At 36.3% G+C, this 21,548-nt stretch overlaps 5 protein-coding genes across 7 annotated transcripts; 2 read left to right on the top strand and 3 right to left on the bottom strand.

The window, feature by feature from the left end:
• The first annotated feature begins 7 nt into the window (after positions 1–7).
• LOC124433687 (large subunit GTPase 1 homolog) lies at positions 8–4,279 on the top strand. 3 transcript variants are annotated; one of them, XM_046983469.1, is made up of 15 exons: positions 8–534; positions 645–762; positions 972–1,092; positions 1,218–1,304; positions 1,385–1,471; positions 1,552–1,695; positions 1,792–1,879; positions 1,953–2,561; positions 2,643–2,744; positions 2,825–2,968; positions 3,061–3,184; positions 3,282–3,361; positions 3,727–3,849; positions 3,932–3,967; positions 4,045–4,279. In XM_046983469.1, exons 1-15 carry the CDS (start codon positions 457–459, stop codon positions 4,213–4,215), a joined length of 2,112 nt encoding a protein of 703 aa, XP_046839425.1. In that variant the 5' UTR covers positions 8–456; the 3' UTR covers positions 4,216–4,279. The 3 variants fall into 3 exon arrangements, with proteins under 3 accessions (XP_046839425.1, XP_046839424.1, XP_046839426.1); XM_046983468.1 differs by having other exon boundaries at positions 3,929–3,967; XM_046983470.1 differs by lacking the exon at positions 3,932–3,967 and having other exon boundaries at positions 3,727–3,893; positions 4,045–4,150.
• Positions 4,280–4,367: 88 nt separating this feature from the next.
• LOC124434128 lies at positions 4,368–6,423 on the bottom strand. Its single transcript, XM_046984007.1, has 3 exons — positions 6,221–6,423; positions 5,838–6,113; positions 4,368–4,549 (listed from the first exon to the last, which is right to left on the bottom strand). The coding sequence occupies exons 1-3, from the start codon at positions 6,306–6,308 to the stop codon at positions 4,368–4,370; spliced, it is 546 nt and encodes a 181-aa protein (XP_046839963.1). The 5' UTR covers positions 6,309–6,423.
• Positions 6,392–7,987, bottom strand: LOC124434127 (myb-like protein X). Its single transcript, XM_046984005.1, has 5 exons — positions 7,978–7,987; positions 7,360–7,875; positions 7,078–7,218; positions 6,520–6,830; positions 6,392–6,406 (listed from the first exon to the last, which is right to left on the bottom strand). The coding sequence occupies exons 1-5, from the start codon at positions 7,985–7,987 to the stop codon at positions 6,392–6,394; spliced, it is 993 nt and encodes a 330-aa protein (XP_046839961.1).
• LOC124434109 (zinc finger CW-type PWWP domain protein 1-like) lies at positions 7,868–9,583 on the bottom strand. The gene is made up of 8 exons (XM_046983986.1): positions 9,492–9,583; positions 9,254–9,365; positions 8,944–9,178; positions 8,744–8,895; positions 8,550–8,673; positions 8,398–8,470; positions 8,215–8,316; positions 7,868–8,143 (listed from the first exon to the last, which is right to left on the bottom strand). Exons 1-8 carry the CDS (start codon positions 9,534–9,536, stop codon positions 7,994–7,996), a joined length of 993 nt encoding a protein of 330 aa, XP_046839942.1. The 5' UTR covers positions 9,537–9,583; the 3' UTR covers positions 7,868–7,993.
• Positions 9,584–12,775: 3,192 nt separating this feature from the next.
• On the top strand, positions 12,776–21,001 carry LOC124434448 (glutamate receptor-interacting protein 2-like). Its single transcript, XM_046984346.1, has 16 exons — positions 12,776–12,887; positions 13,308–13,388; positions 13,489–13,564; positions 14,594–14,739; positions 14,814–14,894; positions 15,016–15,076; positions 15,178–15,354; positions 15,803–16,116; positions 16,646–16,988; positions 17,061–17,200; positions 17,383–17,460; positions 18,053–18,268; positions 18,767–18,841; positions 19,014–19,080; positions 19,334–20,413; positions 20,510–21,001. Exons 7-15 carry the CDS (start codon positions 15,287–15,289, stop codon positions 19,761–19,763), a joined length of 1,731 nt encoding a protein of 576 aa, XP_046840302.1. The 5' UTR covers positions 12,776–12,887; positions 13,308–13,388; positions 13,489–13,564; positions 14,594–14,739; positions 14,814–14,894; positions 15,016–15,076; positions 15,178–15,286; the 3' UTR covers positions 19,764–20,413; positions 20,510–21,001.
• Positions 21,002–21,548: the final 547 nt, after the last annotated feature.

Genomic DNA, 21,548 nt, shown 5'->3' with positions numbered 1-21,548 from the left:
ACCAAGCAAAGACAAAGAAAATAACGGTTTCGTTTTGGATATCATGCAAATTATGTTTGTGTTAGGAATCATAAATGTTATTGTTGAATATAATATTTTTTTAAAATTTCTTACTGTATTTTATTTTTATTATTCTATATTTCATTCTATTAGTTATAAACTGGTTATAAATTATAATCTTTATGGAAAATACTTCGCCGTGGTACTTGAAACTTTATGTACCAACGAGGGGTGGGGTGGGGGCCATTATGCATCAAGTTTATGGTGTAACTATTACGCAATATTGTTTCTCTTGTAATTTTAAACGATGGAAAAGAAGGAAATCTCACAATGGAACTAAAATGTTGTAATAATCATTAAAATAAGATGAAATATCGTTACAGAGCTGGTAATTAATCAATATTGAAAACAAAATGTCGAAAATAGTTGGGAGAATTATCAAACGTAAATATTGACATGGGAAAGAAACATAAAAAGGAGCTTGGACGAGCCATTTTGAAAGATAGAACTAAAGGAAACAAACCTGAAAGTTGGGTGAGAACATAGTTCAGCGACGAAAATTGTTACTGATGTGCATTTATTAACTGCAATTTTTACAAAACCTCAATTTGGCACAATGTTTTGTATATTTTTATGACTTTCAGCTACATACCAGTGAATTACCCGAACATGAGAAATTAAATACAAAATCTGTGACAGAGGAAAGTGCATTGGACGAGTTTCTGGCAACAGCAGAATTAGCTGGGACAGAGTTCGCAGCAGGTACTTAAAAAGTTAACGTATCAAACATTTGGTGGTGTTTATGTAACTTGGGGAGTGCAAAGCAAAAATTCCTTCCGCAGGACCTATACTGCACACCATTTTGGCAGTTGAATTGACAGCCTTCCAATCACAAATTTGCTTTGCAGCCCCTGTTACACATGTGAATCAAACTTATGTACATTGGAGTCATATTGTGTTATCAATTACAGAAAAATTGAACATCAAAGTATACAATAGTAACAATAGAGGTGGTTTACCATCAAAAGAAGACGAGCGCAGGATACATAAAATACAAGAAGAACATAAGGAATTTTTGCAAATACCACGAAGGTGATGAACTATTTTATTGTAAGCCTCCTGGAAATTTTGCTTAGTATGCTCATTGTAAAGCAAAGTGTAGCCCATAAACTGACAGCATTACATGGAATATTATAAATTAATGGAGTTTGTTGTAGGCCAAAATGGAATGCAACCACTACTGCCGAACAACTTGATCAAATTGAAAAAGAAGAATTCTTGGCTTGGAGGAGAACATTAGCTGAGTATGTGCAAATTCCATAGAAGAACTGAGTTTTGTAGAGATGAGTTTGAATTTGAAAGGGAGTTATTTGTTTGTGTGTAGAATAGAAGCAAATGATGATTTGATTATTACACCATTTGAACGAAATTTGGAATTTTGGCGTCAGCTGTGGAGAGTGATTGAACGAAGGTAACGTGATGTTGATTGAGAGTTCTTAAAATATCTTATTTGATGGTTGTTGATAAGGTGCCTGTCTTTTAATAACATAGTGATGTTGTGGTACAGATAGTTGATGCCCGTAATCCTTTGCTGTTTCGATGCGAGGATCTTGAAAATTATGTGAAAGAAGTGAACAAGAACAAAGTTAATGTGTTGTTGATAAATAAGGCAGATTTCCTGACACAGGCTCAAAGGTATGAATCACTGTGATGAGTAGATTTATTGGCATAAATATCAGTGAAATTAGCTCTGTGAATTCTTCTAAAGATTACCTCATTATACCTTCACAGAGAATCTTGGGCTGCCTTTTTCAAAAGTGTCAATGTCAAAGCAATCTTTTGGTCAGCAGTATTTGAGACAGAGAGGCTAAAGAAATTGGTAAACAGTGTATAACAAGCCTTGCTCAATCCTTTACTTTATTAAAAAAGCAATTTAATGTGTTGAATTGTAGAATGCTTTTCTAAAGGATGAAGAAGGTAATGGAGGGCATAGTTTTGAAGCTAACTTACATATTCAACAACTGGAAGATGACAATATTAGCGAGGAAAGTGAAAATAGTGATACTGTTGATGAAGAGGATGTAGACGTAGAATTTCCAGCTATGCAGAAGAAATCAACTGATAATTTGGGAAATGAAAGTTTAAGAAATGATTTGGTGGAGAATGCAGCTCTTCAGATAAATGATGTACGAAAAAATATTGATAAGAAAGACTTTGATGATGAAACAATGGAACCAAAGAATTGTGTCAAAAATGATGTTAGAAGTCTACCTACTAAATTTTCGCGTGAAAGTGTTAAGGAAGCAGAATATCTTGATTGTTCAAACTCATCTGAGACTGTTGATATTGATGATGAAATTGAAGGAAAGGATCTTTTAAAAACTATTGAAAAATGTAACGATGTCCTTCATATTGCTGGACGAAATGCTGACTTTTACACAAGTGGTCATTTGTTAACTGGTGATGAACTTCTTGCTTATTGTCAATGGTTACATCATGATATCAATGATCAACAGGTGGTAGTGAAGGATATTAAGGAACATCAGACTGTGATTGGATTGGTAAGCATGATCTTCAATCATTGATAACGTATTACTATAATTACGGTGTAATAATTAAAATTTTTATTTCTTACATTTAAGGTTGGTTATCCAAATGTTGGTAAAAGTTCAACAATCAATGCTATTTTACAATCAAAAAAAGTTCCCGTTTCATCTACTCCGGGACGAACAAAGCACTTTCAAGTACGGAAATTTCGTTTTGCTCGATTTTAAATGAACAATAAGATCATAGCAAGCTGTTAAACCATTTAATTTTCACGTAGACTCTGATGGTGGACAAGACAATTTGTTTGTGTGACTGTCCTGGTCTTGTTTTTCCATCTTTCGTATCAACAAAGGCGGAAATGGTCATCAGTGGAATTTTGCCAATCGATCAACTCAGAGATCATGTTCAACCAATTGCATTGATATCTTTTTTATGATTTCATAGAAAAAAATAGTAAATATTCTCATTTTTGTAAAACGACCATATTATATTGAATTCCTTAGCAATAGATAAGTATGTGAACGTATACCACGCTACATATTTGAGACAGTGTATGGTATAAATCTTAATAAACCAGAGGAGTGGGAAGAGCAAGAGAGATCACCTTATCCTGAAGAACTGCTCAATGCTTATGGAGGTTAGTTATGAGTATATTGTAAACTTCATGTGCGGAAAGATAAGATACTTACGTCTTTGCGAAGTGTATTATTTTATCTTACAATTTGTTTCCCTAGAAAGCCGTAGTTTTATCACTCGACAAGGAAGATCAGATGCACCACGCTCTGCTAGATATATCTTGAAAGATTATGTGAATGTAAGTGCCTGAATTGTGGACCGACCTGTGCTCTTGGTAAGGTAGTAGTTTGATAAGTTTATTAATGAAAGTTTTCCATCTAAAATGTATGAAAAATTGATAGTTGGTAAATGGGGTTCAATTTAAACTATGAAAATGGCTTGAGTTATTGAATGTTATGATAGTTTATGTAACTCATAGGTGGGCGTTTTGTGGGAGTAGGACAGAATCGTAAAACCGAACTATCGGTTCTTTGAATTATAAAGTTTTCGATGTATAAAAAAAGGACCAAAAGAATCACTTTATTCGGTTAATAGCACGGCTGTACTAGTTATGCCACTGCCTATCCCTTTGTGTCCTCACCAGTCCTTTCAATATTTTACCAGGGCAAACTACTGTATTGTCATCCTCCTCCTAATATTGATGAGAAAGAATATCAAGTATCGTTTACAGCAGATGTGAAAACTGTGAAAAAAAGACCTTTGATTTCTAACAAGAAGCAAAGCAATGTACGTTTTTTTGACACTGCTTCATTGAAAAAAATTTCAATAAGGTAACAGTTTATATTTCCGTTTGTAAATTTCTCAGAAGAACGGAAACGCAGTTGATAATGATTTTTTTCAACAGGTTTGTACTATGTCTTTAAACAAAATTGTCAAAATTGATTTTAACTAGCTAACAGCTCTCTTTGTAATATTGATTAGTCCGAAGTAAATTCTCACGTGACGGCAACTACGGGAACCCATGAATATCGCAGGCTCTTGCAAATTGCGAAGGATGATCCAAACATGATGGTTGTTGGAAAACCATGGAAAAAACATGGAAATAAAAACAAAAGAGAGAAACTAAGACGTTTGAAACCAAATGATTATTGAACAAATATATCCTTCTTTTTTACAACTTTGAATATAACGACAAATAAAACGTTCATTTTAGAAACTCGATAACCATTCATAAATATTTTCTCTGAAACCAAGCATTCGTAAAAAACAATAAATAATAACAAATTGTTAAACGTTGAAATATTTTAAAATTCAGGTGAGTCCGTTAAGTTTTTCTTTGAAATATTCTTTCTTGAATTTCTAGAAATTTGTTCTTCAATGAATTCCATACTAACGCAATCACTCTCTTGAAGATCGTTGTTGTCCTCCATTCCAGCAGATTGTGACAACTCATCGTAAAGATCTCTGATATCGCTCTCCAGTGATTCTAACAATCAAAGGGAGTATTTAGTATTTTCCTACCATGCGTGGACACAATCATGCGTGGACTCAATCATGCGTGGACACAATCATGCGTGGACACAATCATGCGTGGACACAACCATGCGTGGACACGATCATGCGTGGACACAACCATGCGTAGACACAATCATGCGTAGACACAATCATGCGTGGACACAATCATGCATGGACACAATCATGTGGACACAACCATGCGTGGACACAATCATGCGTGGACACAATCATGCGTGGACACAATCATGTGTGGACACAACCATACGTGGACACAACCATGCGTGGACACAATCATGTGTGGACACAACCATGCGTGGACACAACCATGCGTGGACACAATCATGTGTGGACACAACCATGCGTGAACACAATCATGCGTGAACACAATCATGTGAACCGCAACCATACGTGGACACAAACCATGCGTGGACACAATCATGTGTGGACACAACATGCGTGTACACAACCATGCGTGGACACAATCATGCGTGGACACAATCGTATTCAGACACGATCATGCGTGGACACAACCATGCGTAGACACAATCATGCGTAGACACAATCATGCGTGGACACAATCATGCATGGACACAATCATGTGTGGACACAACCATGCGTGGACACAATCATGCGTGGACACAATCATGCGTGGACACAATCGTAACAATGAACACAATCATGTGAGACACAACCATGCGTGGACACAATCATGCGTGGACACAATCATGTGTGGACACAACCATACGTGGACACAACCATGCGTGGACACAATCATGTGTGGACACAATCATACGTGGACACAACCATGCGTGGACACAATCGTGCGTGAACACAATCGTAATGGACTCAACCATACGTGGACACAACCATGCGTGGACACAATCATAATGGACACAACCATACGTGGACACAATCATGCGTGGACACAATCATGTGTGGACACAACCATGCGTGGACACAACCATGCGTGGACACAATCGTATGTGGACACAACCATGCGTGGACACAACCATGCGTGGACACAATCATGCGTGGACACAATCATGTGTGGACACAATCATGCGTGGACACAACCATGCGTGGACACAATCATGCGTGGACACAATCATGTGTGGACACAATCATGCGTGAACACAATCATGCGTGGACACAGTCATGCGCGGAAGCAACCATGCGTGGACACAATCATGCGTGGACACAACTGAAAAGGTTTGATCTGTTTTCATTGTTTATCAGCGTTAAAATAATCATTTCCTTACCTATACTAACGTAGTTTTCATCATCATCTCGTGCATCCTTGCATTGCGACATTTCTAGAACTTCTTGCAATGTCTCCTTTGCTTCAGATATCGAGGTCTGTACGTATGAACCATTTGGTGATACTTTGCTTTTCATTGGAGCTTTGAATTTGCCAAAACTCTGCTTGACTTTCTTCATTGTACTCGGCGTCTTATGTTTCTTCTTCATCTCTTTAAAAGAACTGTTTAATCTTGCTGCTGGTTTCATACTATTGCCTTCTAGACTCATGTCTTCTGCTACACACGAAAATATCGTTAAAAAGAAAGACTGTTGAGTGAAAGCTATTGTCATGATTTTTCGCTAGTCTAAACTTTCTAAGAATAACAAAATTGAGTTATCTTACCATTTGATGTTTTCTTGGTGTAACTGGGTGATATTTTGGCTGTGCTCATTTTCATTTTTCCCTTTCTTTTTGCTATCTTGTTTTTCATTCTTATCAAAGGAGAAACTAAGCTCGATTTTCTTCGGTTTTACTGGTTCGCTCTTACCAATTGTGTCTGATTTTCTTTGTTGATCAGTATTTTTCACGCTTGTTGACATAAAGGATTTCTTCTTAACAAGGATGTCCTTTTTGTTTTTCTTAGTTTTCTTCATGGATTCTTTCTTGCTTTGATTTGTAATCTTATCTAAACTAATTTCTACTGTGTTAATATCTTTCCTTGATGATTTCATTTCATCCAAATTATGATCTTCAAATTCTTCATTGTAATTGATTTCTTCATTTACATCAAACTCTGACGCCAATTTCTTGTTTTTACTGACAGTCTGTTCATTTAAATCTTTTTTAGACTTCATAGGGCGAATGAATTTTGTCTTCTTTGCCTTTCGTGTAATGCTTTTCATTCCCTCCTTAGTCTTTTCTCTCTTTTTCGGCTTCTCTTCCTCAACTGCCTTCTTTAGCTTTGTTGCATTCTCTTTTTTTCGTTTATCGCCATTCCTCTCTTTCTTTCCACCTATTCAACAATAATTGCGTATAGTTCTGTTACGTTCGTTATTTGCTAAGCTTAACCTAAGCACAATGCAAACAATGATGTGAGAACTAATATTGGTGTATTTTCATGTTTTTTTTCGAAACCTGTTCCGTTCTATTGTAAGTGACGGATATTGAAGTCTGAAAGGAAATTCCGATGTTACATATAGCTAGAATTAAGTTTATGAAATTGGCCGAGAACTGTTTTTTCTATTGTATTTACTATTTACTTTCATCTTTTTTCTTCTTTGGTTTCTCAGTGCCTTTTATGACTTTAGTTTTGTCGATATTTTTCTTTTCATTTTGATGGCATTTGTTACTCGGAGAATGTTGTTGTTCATCTTGTGTTTCAGTGATGGACGATTCTTTTCCTTTATGTCAGTTGTAAAGTTCTCGTCGTCGATATTCACACAATCACTACACACTTGAGTCGCTGTTTAAAATGTTTACAATTAAGATGTTTCACAATAGATATTTTTATATGAATATCATGTATAAATATCAAAGCAAACCTTTGTTACTTGGTCTTTCTTCATTGTCTTCGTCACTTGATTCCAGAAATCTTTTTCGTTTCACTTTCTTTTTTTCACTTTTCTCCTTCATCATCTCAATACAATCTTCCCTATCCTTTTTCATCACGACACAATCTTCCCTATCCTTTTTCATCACGACACAATCTTCCCTATCCTGGATGACCACATTAGTCCCCACATCATTTGTGATTACTCCGTCCTCACTATCGTTGCTGTACAGAGAATTTTCACTGAATCCCATGTCATCCAATGATTTTCTACCGTTACCCTCGTTATCCACGGCAATGCTATGATTACTTTCGCTATTAGATTGCGATGTGCTTATACTACCACCCGTGTTATCCACTGTAGTCCCCTTATCAATTTTAAATTGTTGTACATCGCTAACTTCATTCTTCCGTTTCTTAAGTTTCTTTTTCTTTATTTTCGCGTCTGATGATGGGGAAATTTTTTCTTTTTTCCGTTTTCTTTCTTTCTTTTTTCGTGTTGCGTTATCTAATGTGAAAAAAACAATATTATTTTCGTTTTGTGAACTTTAAGTGACATCTACAAGAGTCATAGAAGAGATGGTTTCAACGCTCTGTACTGTTTTCAAACATCTTGTCATTATTTGTTAGTTAAATCTCTCACCATGATAACCTTTGTACAACAAATTAAAACTGTACTGGCGAAGTCTTTCCGCCAAAGACATATCCATCGCTTTTCTTGCCTTAATCAATGCTCTTTCTAAAGGTTTGTTAAACCTTTTCTGTTTTGTACTCATCTACACGACAAGCAACACGTCAATGTGATTCATATATATCTACTTCAGTTGCAATAGAATAAAATCTATACCTTGTTGATGTTTTCAACACCGTGGAAACTACAAACATTAAAATTACTGACCCAAGATCTTGACACATCTTTGTCGAACGTAAAGGAGACATGATAACTTATCTAAACACATCCACAAAAAAAAAACACTAGTTTTGAAAGTGGAGAAATAGTCTCTGAGCTTTGGGCATCAGTTGGACCTACTGGGTTAACATCGCTATCATCAGTTTCATAGCAGCATTTGTAGTCTGGATCGTCTTCCACTATACCTGGCCACCTTGAAGACATTTATAAAAAAGATGTAGCTACAGTTATGTTGTAGTTTCTTTTTAAATACACAGAGATATCATTTTTACCATGGATAACCTTGTACTTTAGCCCAAACCAAAGACCCTTGGACGAATGGTGTATAAACAACATCAAAGTCATCTTGACTGTCACAGGTTTCTTGAGAAGCAGTACATTGTTTTCGTGTTGTATCTATACAACAGAAACATGAAAAACGATGTTTACTCTAAATGTCTTTACTGGACATTGTGAGGCTTCGTACCAGGATTCATTGCACAGACCCAGCGATCTGGCAACAAAAAGGGTTCAGTCTCATTTGGTAACTTTCTCCATTTTAAGCAGTCGATCCTTGAACATTGTATCCAAGTTCCTTCCTTTCTTGCCTTAGGAAAATCGTCTTCCTGAAAAGAAATTCTATTATCATCATTGACTTTGTCGTTTATTTCATGAACCTATACTTACATTTTCGCTAATGGGACTCTCTTGGGCAAAACTGTTTGGATGTTTAGGTTGCTTTTGTGAGATGATTTTTCCATCCTTTTACGCTGCGCGGTAATCTTCGTTCGAGGTCTTTTTGCCTGTTGTTGTTTTGTTTTAGCATTTTGAAGAGGAGATTCCATGCTTAATTGAGGAACGCACTGTAGGGTTTCGTCTTCCATGTCGTATTGTTGACTGAAATCTTCTAACGCTGTACTGTCTAATCAAACGACAAAGATTTCATGAGTATATGAGATCTTGAACTGTTGTCATTCCGTCCGTTTTTAATGCTCACCATTCGTAGGGAAGTCTTCAATGTCTTGAAGCAACTCCAATGTTTGAGGCTCTTCATTTTTTTGATATAGCTCCATATCCTCGTCTTCACTTCTCTCGTTTAAGTCGAGGGTCTAGAAAAAGGGACACAAAAAAATACAAAAATGAATTGTCGAAGAACATGAAACGGTTTATGTTTTGCTGTGTTCAACCGGCATAGACTAAACATTTTAGCAAAATAAAAATACGCAACAGCTTACCTGTGCATCACTTGTCTTTTTTATTTTGACTTTCTCACAAATCATTTCACGTTTTCATTTAAAATAAAGATATTTTTTTAAAAGAAAACTTGTTTTATGGACGAAGGAAAGCTAGAAAAAAATTTCCCCGCCAAATTTTATTAGTTTTCCGGCCCCAGTCTCCTTCGTTTTCATCATGCGTGGATATGTTGATTTCTTTCTTATTTTTGGAAAAGAGTTTTTGATCTATTGAATTTTGATATGCAAGAATGGTTGGCCTTAGAGAAATTTATAAACGTGTTAGTATAAGAGAAAATGATTTATGAGTGTGAAATATTTTATATTGTTGAGACCGCATGTGTTTATCAATCATTATCCCTTTCCGTCCATCAACGTAACCATTGTAAACACTCAAAAGTGGACGTCAAGTGTCGATAGGCTATATTGACATAAGATGGAAAGCATCGCATGGCTTTACCAATACCTGTCTGAGATTTATTTTCGTTTTACGATAAATGAATTAAGATGCCCGTAGCGATAAGGTACTCGAACGTGAAAGAAGATGACTTCAATTTTAACGCGGATGAAATCAAGTAAGTTTAATACACGAGTCGGTGTAATTTAACTCCAAGTTTAATGTAAGCAAGCAAATAAAGATGTTGTTGACATCATGTACAACAGTGTTGATTGTATAAGCTTAGTTATTTCTTACTCAAGCGTAACAGGAATACCGTCTAAGGTAAAATGTAGTAAGACTTGAAATCTGTGGAGAGTAACCCATATTTCGATAAAAATTACTGAGTATGAAGTCAAAATGAAGTTTTAACTTTATAACGGGTAAACTGTCCCGTGTTCCGACTGATTTGTTGCTTGAAATCGCTTCCTGTGCGTGTACTGTATTTAAAGTGTTGCTCAAATCTGCTGTTTGTTTTACTGTTAAAAAGAAACAACAGACCGCGTAGTAATGATGACAACAACACGCATTTAAGAAATATTTACGAAAACGAACGAAAGTGGATAGAAAAGTTTAATGCGGCTTTGAATTTCGGACATGAATTTTATTTAAGTGAAAATGACACCATGCCAGGCTTTGTATTCGAATATTATAAGTTAAATTATGTGCTTGCCCCAAGAATTTTGTAGGAAACAAAAGCTATTTTCGACAATAAAGTTCTTATCTTTATTTCATTACCGAAATCTTTGCTCTCCATTGTAATGACTGAAAAAAATTCCTATCCGAAATACACGACCGCGAAACAGCTTTTCCAGACATTTCATTATTACAATATCATTGTTCATATTGTTTATGCAGCTGTCCTTTTAAGAATCCCCTATTGTTCAGCTGTTTTATTTCATAACATTCAAAACCTCTTCTCCTATTTGACGTGGTTTGCCAAACTACACAGCTATACATTTTAGGATGCCAGGTATCGCTAATAATTTTCCTCGTTGCTAGCTTTTGTTATTTTTAGTATCCTAGGGCTTCTGTTTAATGATTTATTAAACCACCTTGTCTAAACAAAAACTGCTGTGCTTCATGCTATTACTGTTATATCTATGCATTAACATGTTTGAATTGGTTTAATGTATGAAGTTTAATGCTGCAGTTTAAAAAAAGCAAGACTTCATTTGTGGTCAGTTTAAAAATTTTGTAATCAAATGTCACTCGTAATATAGTTATGATACAAAACGTTTCTGCACATAACCAACTATGCATTTTATGCACTTATTTACCATCCTGAGCTTCAAATTGGTTACTAGATGATTTGTTAATAGTTCAGTTAATTTTATAACTTATTTTACTCTATGTAGGTTATTGGTTACATAATTTCATGTAATGAAGTGTATGATTGGTATTTCAATAATGCATAGTTTGCATTCTTTTTTTAAATAAGTCTTTGCATCTGCCAATCATAGTTTTACTGAAAGATAGTCAAAAGTTGGAAACATTGCATGCACAATTTTAATGGCTTTGTCATTGTTAATGCTTTGATTGTGTTTAGTCAAGATTATGAACATTTGAAATATCAAGTGCAGCTGTCTCGATTGTATTTGACTTGAAATGTCTCAAATTTTCAATGAGATTATTAAAGTTCAAATGATATATAAAAAATGAGGTGAACTTAAGACCTTGACTAAATTTCATGTGGGTCTACAACAAAGATACTACAGCTTTCTAAATCTGTGCTCATAACAGATTTTATTCATCTTCCCTTTGACATATTTCACTATCTTGATTACGAAGCTAAAACTAACCTAATATGGCCATTTTTGAAGAACATGTTTGAGTGTACTCAAGAACCCCCTTGGCTCATTCATAATAGCCATCCAAACTCGTATTTTATAACATTTGTACAAATGTTCGTGTATTATGATCGAGTCGATTTCTGCAGATATTTATGAATCAAACACTATTTTCTCAATCCATAGAAATTACGAAGAACGACAAAGGTTTACGTGAAGACAAAGACAATCAAAATAAGTACATGTGAGTTATTTCATAAATTTTTATAGTATTTTGTCATGATCTTCAAACTTCTCCTTTTATTTCATTATGATATCGTGAAGAAGTTCTTTAAATAATGCCAAGGAAGAAAACACAGGTTGGTGATTTACGTATTTGCAACAAAGTATGAGAGTAAACTTAAAGTTTGTATTTTTAAAACAGGTGTGTAGAGCAATCTTAGGAATATTGTCTGTTTTCTTATTCAGGCATTTTGATTGTTACTCTTATCAAAACCAAGCATGATAAAGGACTGGGACTTACAGTTTCTGGTAACTATCATTTATGTATTTTGTGTCGTATGTAAGTCTAGAGAAGATTAGCTAAGAGGAACTGCATGTTTATACACAAAAGGTTTCTTGTGTCAAAATGACGTATTTTTATTTAGGGGGTATTGATCGCGGTAGTGTGTATCCCGTTGTGTCTCACCTGCGATTGGGTGGAATTGCTGACAGGTATTTTGCAATCATGTATATTTTTGACTTCATACTAACCACATAGTAGTCACTCTCTAAAGATATCTTGAGTTCTGTCTCCTTACATTATTGTAAATGTTGTAACAAATGTCTATTTATTTAACTACGGTTTCTTTTTCTTACTCCAAGAGCAAGTATAAGAGCACTATGTTTGAGTCACGATTGGCTTATTCATGCATAGATTCATTAAAAATTGAAATAAGCTTTGTTTAAGCTGTGTCTTGTCATCACATCTGAAGAGTTAATGTAGAAGATCTGATTGCCGTGTAAATTCTTCTGTTTGGTTTGTTTAGGAGTGAGTCATTGGTGATAGGTGACATAATCTTGGCGTAAACAATAAAAGTACAGAAAATCTTACTCATCAGGAGATAGTGGATTTGTTGCGCAGTGCTGGACAACATGTCAATTTAAAGATCCTGTATAAAATACCAGTACCAGGTATAATATACCAGTGCCAGGTTTTGTAAAATATGTATAAGTCACCAATACCACCTGGTATGGAGAAATTAATCTTATGGCATACCAGTACTAGTTGTGGTGGAATATTATATATAAGACCAGACTGTGCAAAGTTTTTAGACCGTTCACCCTTGATTCAAAATGTTTGTGCATAAAAGCTTAGTTGTTTGAAATTACACACCGAGATCTCAGGTGAACACTACAAAATTTCATGTCTGGATGTAAGACACCACTACCTGATATGGTGAGAATTATTGTCATCCAGAGGTTTTTATAGTCTTACCCATGTCATGCAAATGCATTTGGTCAAATCTTTTCTATCATGAGTTAGCTTTCTACCTCTCTAGTTATCTGTAATCCACAGCTTCTCACAAACTTTAATGCTTGTATCGTTTTTAGATATTGATATACACAGCTCTTGTAAAACAGCCATTATAACGTTGAAGAAAGAACGTGATGGTTTTGGTGTTGTAGCAAGAGGTATAAGACATCAATGTTGATGTTTCTATTTGACTACCAAACCTATTCAAAAAGCAAATATTTTCCACCAAACAAGTCTTGCTTTATCTTCTTGCGACAGAGTCACCAAAGACATCTATTCATGGTTATCGTCCTGTTGTTGTTGTAAGTCTGAGACCCGGTAGTGCTGTTCAAAGGTACAGAATTTAAAACATCTTTCCACAAGTATTGTTGCTCAAAAGTACAGAATTGAATTATTGCACACATCTTAGCACGAGACCCAGTAGTGTTGCTCAAAGGTACAGAATTTCACACATCTTAGCACAAGACCCAGTAGTGTTGCTCAAACGTACAGAATTTCACACATCTTAGCACGAGACCCAGTAGTGTTGCTCAAAGGTACAGAATTTCACACATCTTAGCACAAGACACGGTAGTGTTGCTCAAACGTACAGAATTTCACACATCTTAGCACAAGACCCAGTAGTGTTGCTCAAAGGTAAAGAATTTCACACATCTTAGCACAAGACCCAGTAGTGTTGCTCAAACGTACAGAATTTCACACATCTTAGCACAAGACCCAGTAGTGTTGCTCAAACGTACAGAATTTCACACATCTTAGCACAAGACACGATAGTGTTGCTCAAACGCACAGAATTTCACACATCCTAGCACAAGACCCAGTAGTGTTGCTCAAAGGTACAGAATTTCACACATCCTAGCACAAGACCCAGTAGTGTTGCTCAAACGTACAGAATTTCACACATCTTAGCACAAGACCCAGTAGTGTTGCTCAAACGTACAGAATTTCACACATCTTAGCACAAGACACGGTAGTGTTGCTCAAACGTACAGAATTTCACACATCCTAGCACAAGACCCAGTAGTGTTGCTCAAACGTACAGAATTTCACACATCTTAGCACAAGACCCAGTAGTGTTGCTCAAACGTACAGAATTTCACACATCTTAGCACAAGACCCAGTAGTGTTGCTCAAACGTACAGAATTTCACACATCCTAGCACAAGACCCAGTAGTGTTGCTCAAACGTACAGAATTTCACACATCCTAGCACAAGACCCAGTAGTGTTGCTCAAAGGTACAGAATTTCACACATCCTAGCACAAGACCCAGTAGTGTTGCTCAAACGTACAGAATGTTGCTACAAAACAGTATGTGTTTTTAAGTAACTTCGTTCCTTCAAGCGAGAAAATTTCATTCATTAGTGATGGTCTTCTTCATGTTGGTGATCGTTTACTGGCGATCAACGATCAAGCATTGTTAGGATTATCACATGAAGACGTCGTGCTCTTGTTAAAACATGCACATGATCAAGTATCTTTACAAATCGAGTATGACGTCAGTCAAAAAAGTAAGTAGGTAATTCTTGTGTACGATATGATATGGTGTATAGTAAAAGAGTATTGAGCGTGCATTAAATTTTAGATGTGTTAAACACACGTAATGGTACATGGATAGTTGAAATTGAAAAGCCAGCTCCAACAGTCAGCGTTGGATTAACATTAGGTATTGTGATGGTCTTTGTGGAAAATTCACTGACTACCAACGAAGCTAAAAAAGACATTGTCTTATTCCTTTGGCCTGTTAGCTCGCTATATTTGCCTTCTGTTTTTCTGATTATATTTAGGAGAAGAAAGACGTGGTGTTTTTGTCATATCTCATGTTATTGAAGGTGGTTTGGCTGATAGGTGAGAGTATGGGTCATTTCTTTTTTCATCCCTAACTAATCCTATTATCCCTTTAGGCTGGGTGTGTCTTTTATCCCTAACTAATCCTGTTATCCTCTTAGGCTGGGAGTGTTTCACAAAGACGACCAAATAATCAGAGTGAATGGGACCTTCGTGAAAGATCTTTCTTTGGCTGCAGTTGTTGAGTTGCTGGCAAAGAGTGTAAGCCGAATGAAGATTGAATTTCTCACTTCTCATACTTTGAATAAGGAAGATGACGAGCCTGCTTTATCTGACAGGTTAGTTAGCTGGTATGTGGAAGTAAAATATTTTTACTGTGTTCGCACAAGCTCATGCGAAGCGAGGAGGCCTTTCAGAGAACTACAGAGTTGATCACTGAAAGCCCGAGACCGAGGGTCAAGGGTTTCATCTGCTCAAGAGTTCTTACAAGGTTTACGTAATCCTGTGCAAACACGAAAAACATCTTTTATTGCTTCTATAATATAACAATAATGCGAAAAAGACAAAGTTAACACAAATGTAATCTATTCATAATTTATTTACAAAATTCTCTTTGATTGATCGATTTATTTAATTGGTTGAACTCAGATCTGTTTCACACAGGCTAATGCAAACACATCTATAGACCGACCACCGCACGCGTTTTATTCTTTTTATTTTATAATTGTAAATACTCGCTACTAAAACACCAGACGTGTGCATTTAGGTTCTCACATATGTCTGTAGGTACGCAAACGTTGATTCGTGGACGGGCTCGGCTGATGATTCAGATGATCAAAGATCAGAGTCGACTGCTCGTGATGAAGCTCCTGTTCAACATCGAACTTTACCCAAGGACGATGCTCGCGAAAGATTACTTCGAGCTCTTCCCCAGACTCCAAGCGGTAATTTTGTCCGTTATGACAATGCCACACGTTTGCTGTTGAACGACAGCGACAACTACGCTGAGATCTCGGATGTTGTCCGAAAATCTCGTCAAAATTATGAAGTGGAAAGTGAACCTGAGTCTAATCGAAGAATGAAGGGACAAAGTTCCGAGGGTGTGTGTGTTTTGTACATAAGTTCGTAGTAGAGACACGTAGGAAGCAAGTGAAAGTTTGGAGGGCACAATATTTGTGAGGCAGTTTTTCATTTAAAAAGGACATTTTTTGTAAAAAATGGCACTTTTTTATTTTAAATTTGAAAAGTTGAGGGAGAACCTGCCCCCCATGCCCCTCCCTAAGCCACTGGTTTTGAAAAGTTGGGGGGAACGCGACCCCCCATGCCCCCTCCCTAAGCCACTGGTTTTGAAAAGTTGAGAAGGAACCTGACCCCCATGCCCCCTCCCTAAGCCACTGGTTCATAGCAATGATCATGACAACCTGACCCCCATGCCCCTCCCTAAGCCACTGGTTCATAGCAATGATCATGACAACCTGACCCCCATGCCCCTCCCTAAGCCACTGTTTCATAGCAATGATCATGACAACCTAACCCCCCATGCCCCTCCCTAAGCCACTGGTTCATAGCAATGATCATGACAATAAATATCGATGAACGTATACAATTGGTTTACAATTTTCTTTGCAGTATTATATTCAAAGGTTAGAAAACGTCGCTCCAACAGTCTTGGCATCAATACTTCCAGTCGTAATTCTCCGTTGTCAGGACATACGGAATTGCTAAGTAGAAAGTCATCTCTTTCGAATATTCATTCCGGATCCTTATTGCGCGGTCGTAGACCAGGATTACATCGAAGTAACGGGAGTTTTACTTGTATGAAGCATGCGCAGTTATGTCGTATGGAGTATGTGGAGGTGAATTTGACCGCAGATAGTCAAGGCTTTGGATTGATTTTTTCTGAAGGCTTCATGGCACAGGAGGGAAATATTTTGATGATTGGGCATATTGATGACGGTGGACCAGCTGAAAGGTTGCATTAAAGTATCCACGTATTTACGTCTGAATGAAGATTTTTATCTTAAAGTTCAATATTTTTTTATAGATCTGGAATATTGCAAGTAAATGACCAAGTTCTTGGAATTAACGATACAGATGTAACAGCGATGACTGCAGATCATGCTAATTCTGTTTTGCAAAGTTTTGGAACCCATGCGAATATTCTTATTGGATTCACTGTTGGAGGTTTGTCAAATTATTTTTGTTATTGATTGTGACTTAAGTGGCGAAACATTGAATGTAAATATTTAAAAAGAACGACTTTTCTTCTAGCTTTTTGCATCGAAATTTTGCACATTTTTTTACGTCACGGAAACTGAGTATTAATGTGGAAATTGTTGATGTGGTTTTGTATGATTTTCCTTTAGAATCAGTTGTGGCTGCATTTGGAACCTTCACGGTCAAGCTGCCGAAAAATTATTTTGGATTAGGAATCACCTTTATAGGTAGGTGTATTCTCGTGAAAATCAATAACACACGGAAGATAATTTGCCGTCTTATTTAATGTTTAATGGACTATAAATTATATTCGTCATCCGTAATTCTAACAAGAAACGGTTTTACTTTAAATGATGATAACGTTCTACATGGTTGCTCGCACATTTGACGACATCTTTAGTTACTTTGTTCGCAGCACGTCTCAACAACAGTCCAGTAAACAGCAGACATACTGTAAAGTGGTCTTTTTAAAATGAAAAGACCGACTTTCCTTTTGTTGTAAGCGAGGTTTTATGAGCGAAGAAACCATTCTCTCAGATATTGTGTGCAAAGGAATTTCTGATTACTTACTTCATTGATTCCCATTTTCTTGTGTAAATATGAAAAATGATTAAATAATTTCGATAAACGTGTCTTTTTTGATCTTACCCACAAAATGTAAACAGTAAATACATTCAACAATGTAAGCCAATGATGACTACTTTTTTATTGAAATTGTAGTCTGGTCACTGCAGTGTTTTCTTCTTTTTTACATATGATTAATAATTAATGAGTAAATGTCCTCAGCCAGTTTGCTGAGAGCTCTTTTATCTTTGACAGAAATGAAGAATGCAAATGAGAAAACGGTAATTGTTATAAGTCACGTGAGGAAGGCAAGCCCCGCCTACAGGACAGGTGTCTTGAACAATGGTGACGAATTAGTCTCGTTAAATGGCCGTAAAATGTCGAATGTTGACGACGTTATAACATATATTGATTCAATACATTTGGGTGAAATTGTCAAAGTTACTGTGAACAAAGAACAGGATATTGAAGGTATTTTTGATTTCTATCATTCCGCAGTGATATGTGCATAAGTCATTAGAAATACAATGAATCAGGGATGGATTTAGGGGGAGGGGTGTGGAAGAGTGTCTAATCCAAACTAGAGCGTACAGACCCCCTCCCACCCCCCCACACAAACCATCGTGTACCCGTGTCTGCAATAGATCAGGAGTGATAATTTATATGATTCAATTTAGTCGCTCGGCTTCTAACATCCAGCAGAGTATTGGTAAACGCGTTTTGCAATTGGCTAAGATTTCCATTCGAAACTGTTTAGCAATATAAGTATAGCATATTGTTTCTGTCTAGTAATTTGTTAATTCTGCTGAAAGAGTGACAACATACTTAAGGCCAGAGAAATACAACTCTTTATAGATGCATTTCGAAATTAGAGTTTTTCCCACTGGCACATAAGTGTTTAGGAGTGACGTGAAATTGATTGCCACAATTGCAGAACACAATGGTTCACGTTTAATTTGTTTAATATAGATGTAAGTTCTGGTATTGTGTATACAGTTGAACTGCCCAAAAATGGTGGTAATACAATTGGTATTCATGTTGGATGTAAGTTATTGTTTTTATTGTTTATTTTATAGAATAATTAATGATATTTCCATGATTGATGTTTTCATGAATTTTTTTTTAGTTTACTTTTACTTGCTTTCCATGCTTCGCATCTTCTCCTGAGAAATTCTCTTCTTTTTTTAAATGAGTTTCTCATTCTTTTATTTTGAAGATGGCAAAGGAAAAGATTCTAACAACATTTTTGTTTCATCGTTGGTTCCTGAAAATGTTGCAGAAAGGTTTGTTCTTACTGATTTTTTGTGCGCGTTATTGCTTAACTAAGGTCCTAACTTTCATTGCGTCTCTTCTCTTTAACTCGTTTACTCTCAGGAAGTTAATTTGACTGTGATTGGCCAGTGTTTCATTGGTTAATAATTGGTCAATATTTCATTTTAACGATGGGCAGTATGATTTTGTCAATGTTCCGTTTTAACGATGGTCGTCATAGAACTTACCTGAGAACCGTGTACAGAGTTTTGCTTATTTTTCTAGGAGTGGAGCAGTTCATGTTGGTGATAGAATTCTTGCTGTCAATGATATTTTAGTTAAAAATAAACCTGTGGAAGAGATTTACGAAATGTTAGAACTTAGCGGTGAGCTTGTGAAACTTCGTTTACAAAGCGCCAAATGCCGTATGAATAATATTCCTACGATTGACGCACCGGCTACCGGTCTTGAGATCCCGGATATGTCGTCATTACATCGTGTTTCAGCCTGGGCCGAGATCTTTGACGAACTCAATCAAATTGTCGTTGGCACACCAACTGTTAAGAAAGAGAATGGAGACAGAGCCGCAAAGCATTGTGGTGTATCATCAAACATGAATGATAGTAGAAGAACGAACATGGCAAATGAAGGTGAAATCACAGCCACACAATGTTGTGAAGTAAAGAGTGAAAACGATGAATTCTGGGAAAATTAGATGAATTATGGGAAGGCATGAGTAGCACCCATCAACAATGTGTACTACCTGTATCCCAGAATTCCAAAACTCGTTGTGAACCTTCGTCAAGCCGAGGTGTTCACGATTCTTCCTCTTGCGGGACTTTAACTGGGAAGTCGATATCAGTACGTTATGTTGTCCAGGAAAAATGTGTAAATCCCATGGAAACGCACGAAAGAACCACGCAACAAGCTTATGCGTATCTCGCGGAAGATTCCCATGGCAATTTGATACATAACAATTCCAAAATTTTAGAGTGTGTTTCTGAAGACCTGAAACCGACATGTAATGCACCATCATCTATTGCATCTGATAATGAAACAGAGCAGTTTTATTTACAGAACCCTATCCATAAACTTTCCCAATCTTCCCAAGAATTAAGAGGGAATAGTGAACAACATAAAAATCTGGAATTGTTTCCAGCTGTTTCTGATGGTACAGCAACAGTTTCAGACTCGGCACAAAATGACGTTTTGCAAACACGCACGTTTTCTTTAAAGAAATGTGAAGAGCACGGATTCGGTTTTACTTTAAAACCAGATAAATTTCAACAGGAAGTGTATGTCGCATCTATCCTTTCCGGTGGTCCTTGCGATGGAATGTTACAACCTTTGGATAAGATTACCAAAGTAAGTGTGAAAAAATTTGTCTGCGACAGAGACGGAGCAAATATGTTGACACTTTGATGTTATAAATAACTCGTTTGGGTTTTTTTTCTTTCGTAGATTGATGATCAGGATCTGACGCAATTGAATATTTACGAAATAAGTCAGATACTTCAACATGGCCCATCAGCCATACAGTTGTGTATTGTTAGAAATCCGTTTACAGCTTCTAATTCATAATATAAACGCATGTTATGTTGGGTAAAGGCTCGTGATCAAAAACTGACCTTCACACTGATCTCGAAGATATCTGCAACGCGAGGCGTATATTTTCCGACTAAAAGATGTCGAAAGTAGTTTACATAGATGTGTGTTCTTTTGCTTGTTAATGATGGTTGTAACCATGCACTGTGGAGCTCTTCTTACTAGACTGCGGTGTTATTTTTTGCTAAAGACCTGGAACGAGTTTTATTTTTGTATTTTAGCGATGTCAGACGCATGGACATTTCAGTCAATTTCACTAACTCAGTTCCTTCAACACATTTGACTTTGTTGACTTAACCGTTGTACATTATAATGAATTATAATGAATTGCTGTTTGCTTGTTTCCAACTGCTTTCGAAATTTCTTCTTTTGTTAGTAGATAACACATCAAATTCGCTTTCTGTTTCCTATTTAGCCAATTTTGCGTTCTTTTCATGTTTTTTTTTTGCCAGTTTGATGTGAATTAATGTTGCCAAAACTAAGTATTTGTAAATTCGTTGGATATTACAACTTCTCATTTTGAATTCAAAATATTGTGCCAAATAGGGTGTTGGTTAGAATTTCTAAATCGATGTCAATTTTTTTCCCAATAGGATTAGTCGTGAATTACTTTTAATTGGAAATATTTACTCAAAGTAACATTCTAACTGGATGTAGACTTTAAAGTTCGTTTACTGCAAGGATTTTGTTGGGAAAGTTTAAATTTCGGGCACATTGCATTTGCATGTATTTTTACAAATATTGTGTTTTGCAATTCATTGATTGGGTCAATTAAAATGTACACGTCGCTTTTCTACGTTTTTATGTTGTAATTTTGTCGGCTTTTCAAGGACAGAATAATTCAAATGGTTTTTATTTGACCTTCAACAAACAATTGTGAAACGTAGCATGACGC

The sequence above is a fragment of the Xenia sp. Carnegie-2017 genome, unplaced genomic scaffold, assembly GCF_021976095.1.
Source record: "Xenia sp. Carnegie-2017 unplaced genomic scaffold, XeniaSp_v1 HiC_scaffold_14, whole genome shotgun sequence".
Lineage (NCBI taxonomy): Eukaryota > Metazoa > Cnidaria > Anthozoa > Malacalcyonacea > Xeniidae > Xenia > Xenia sp. Carnegie-2017.
Note: the sequence above shows the minus strand (reverse complement) of the source record. Positions and strands in the feature narration are given on the sequence as shown.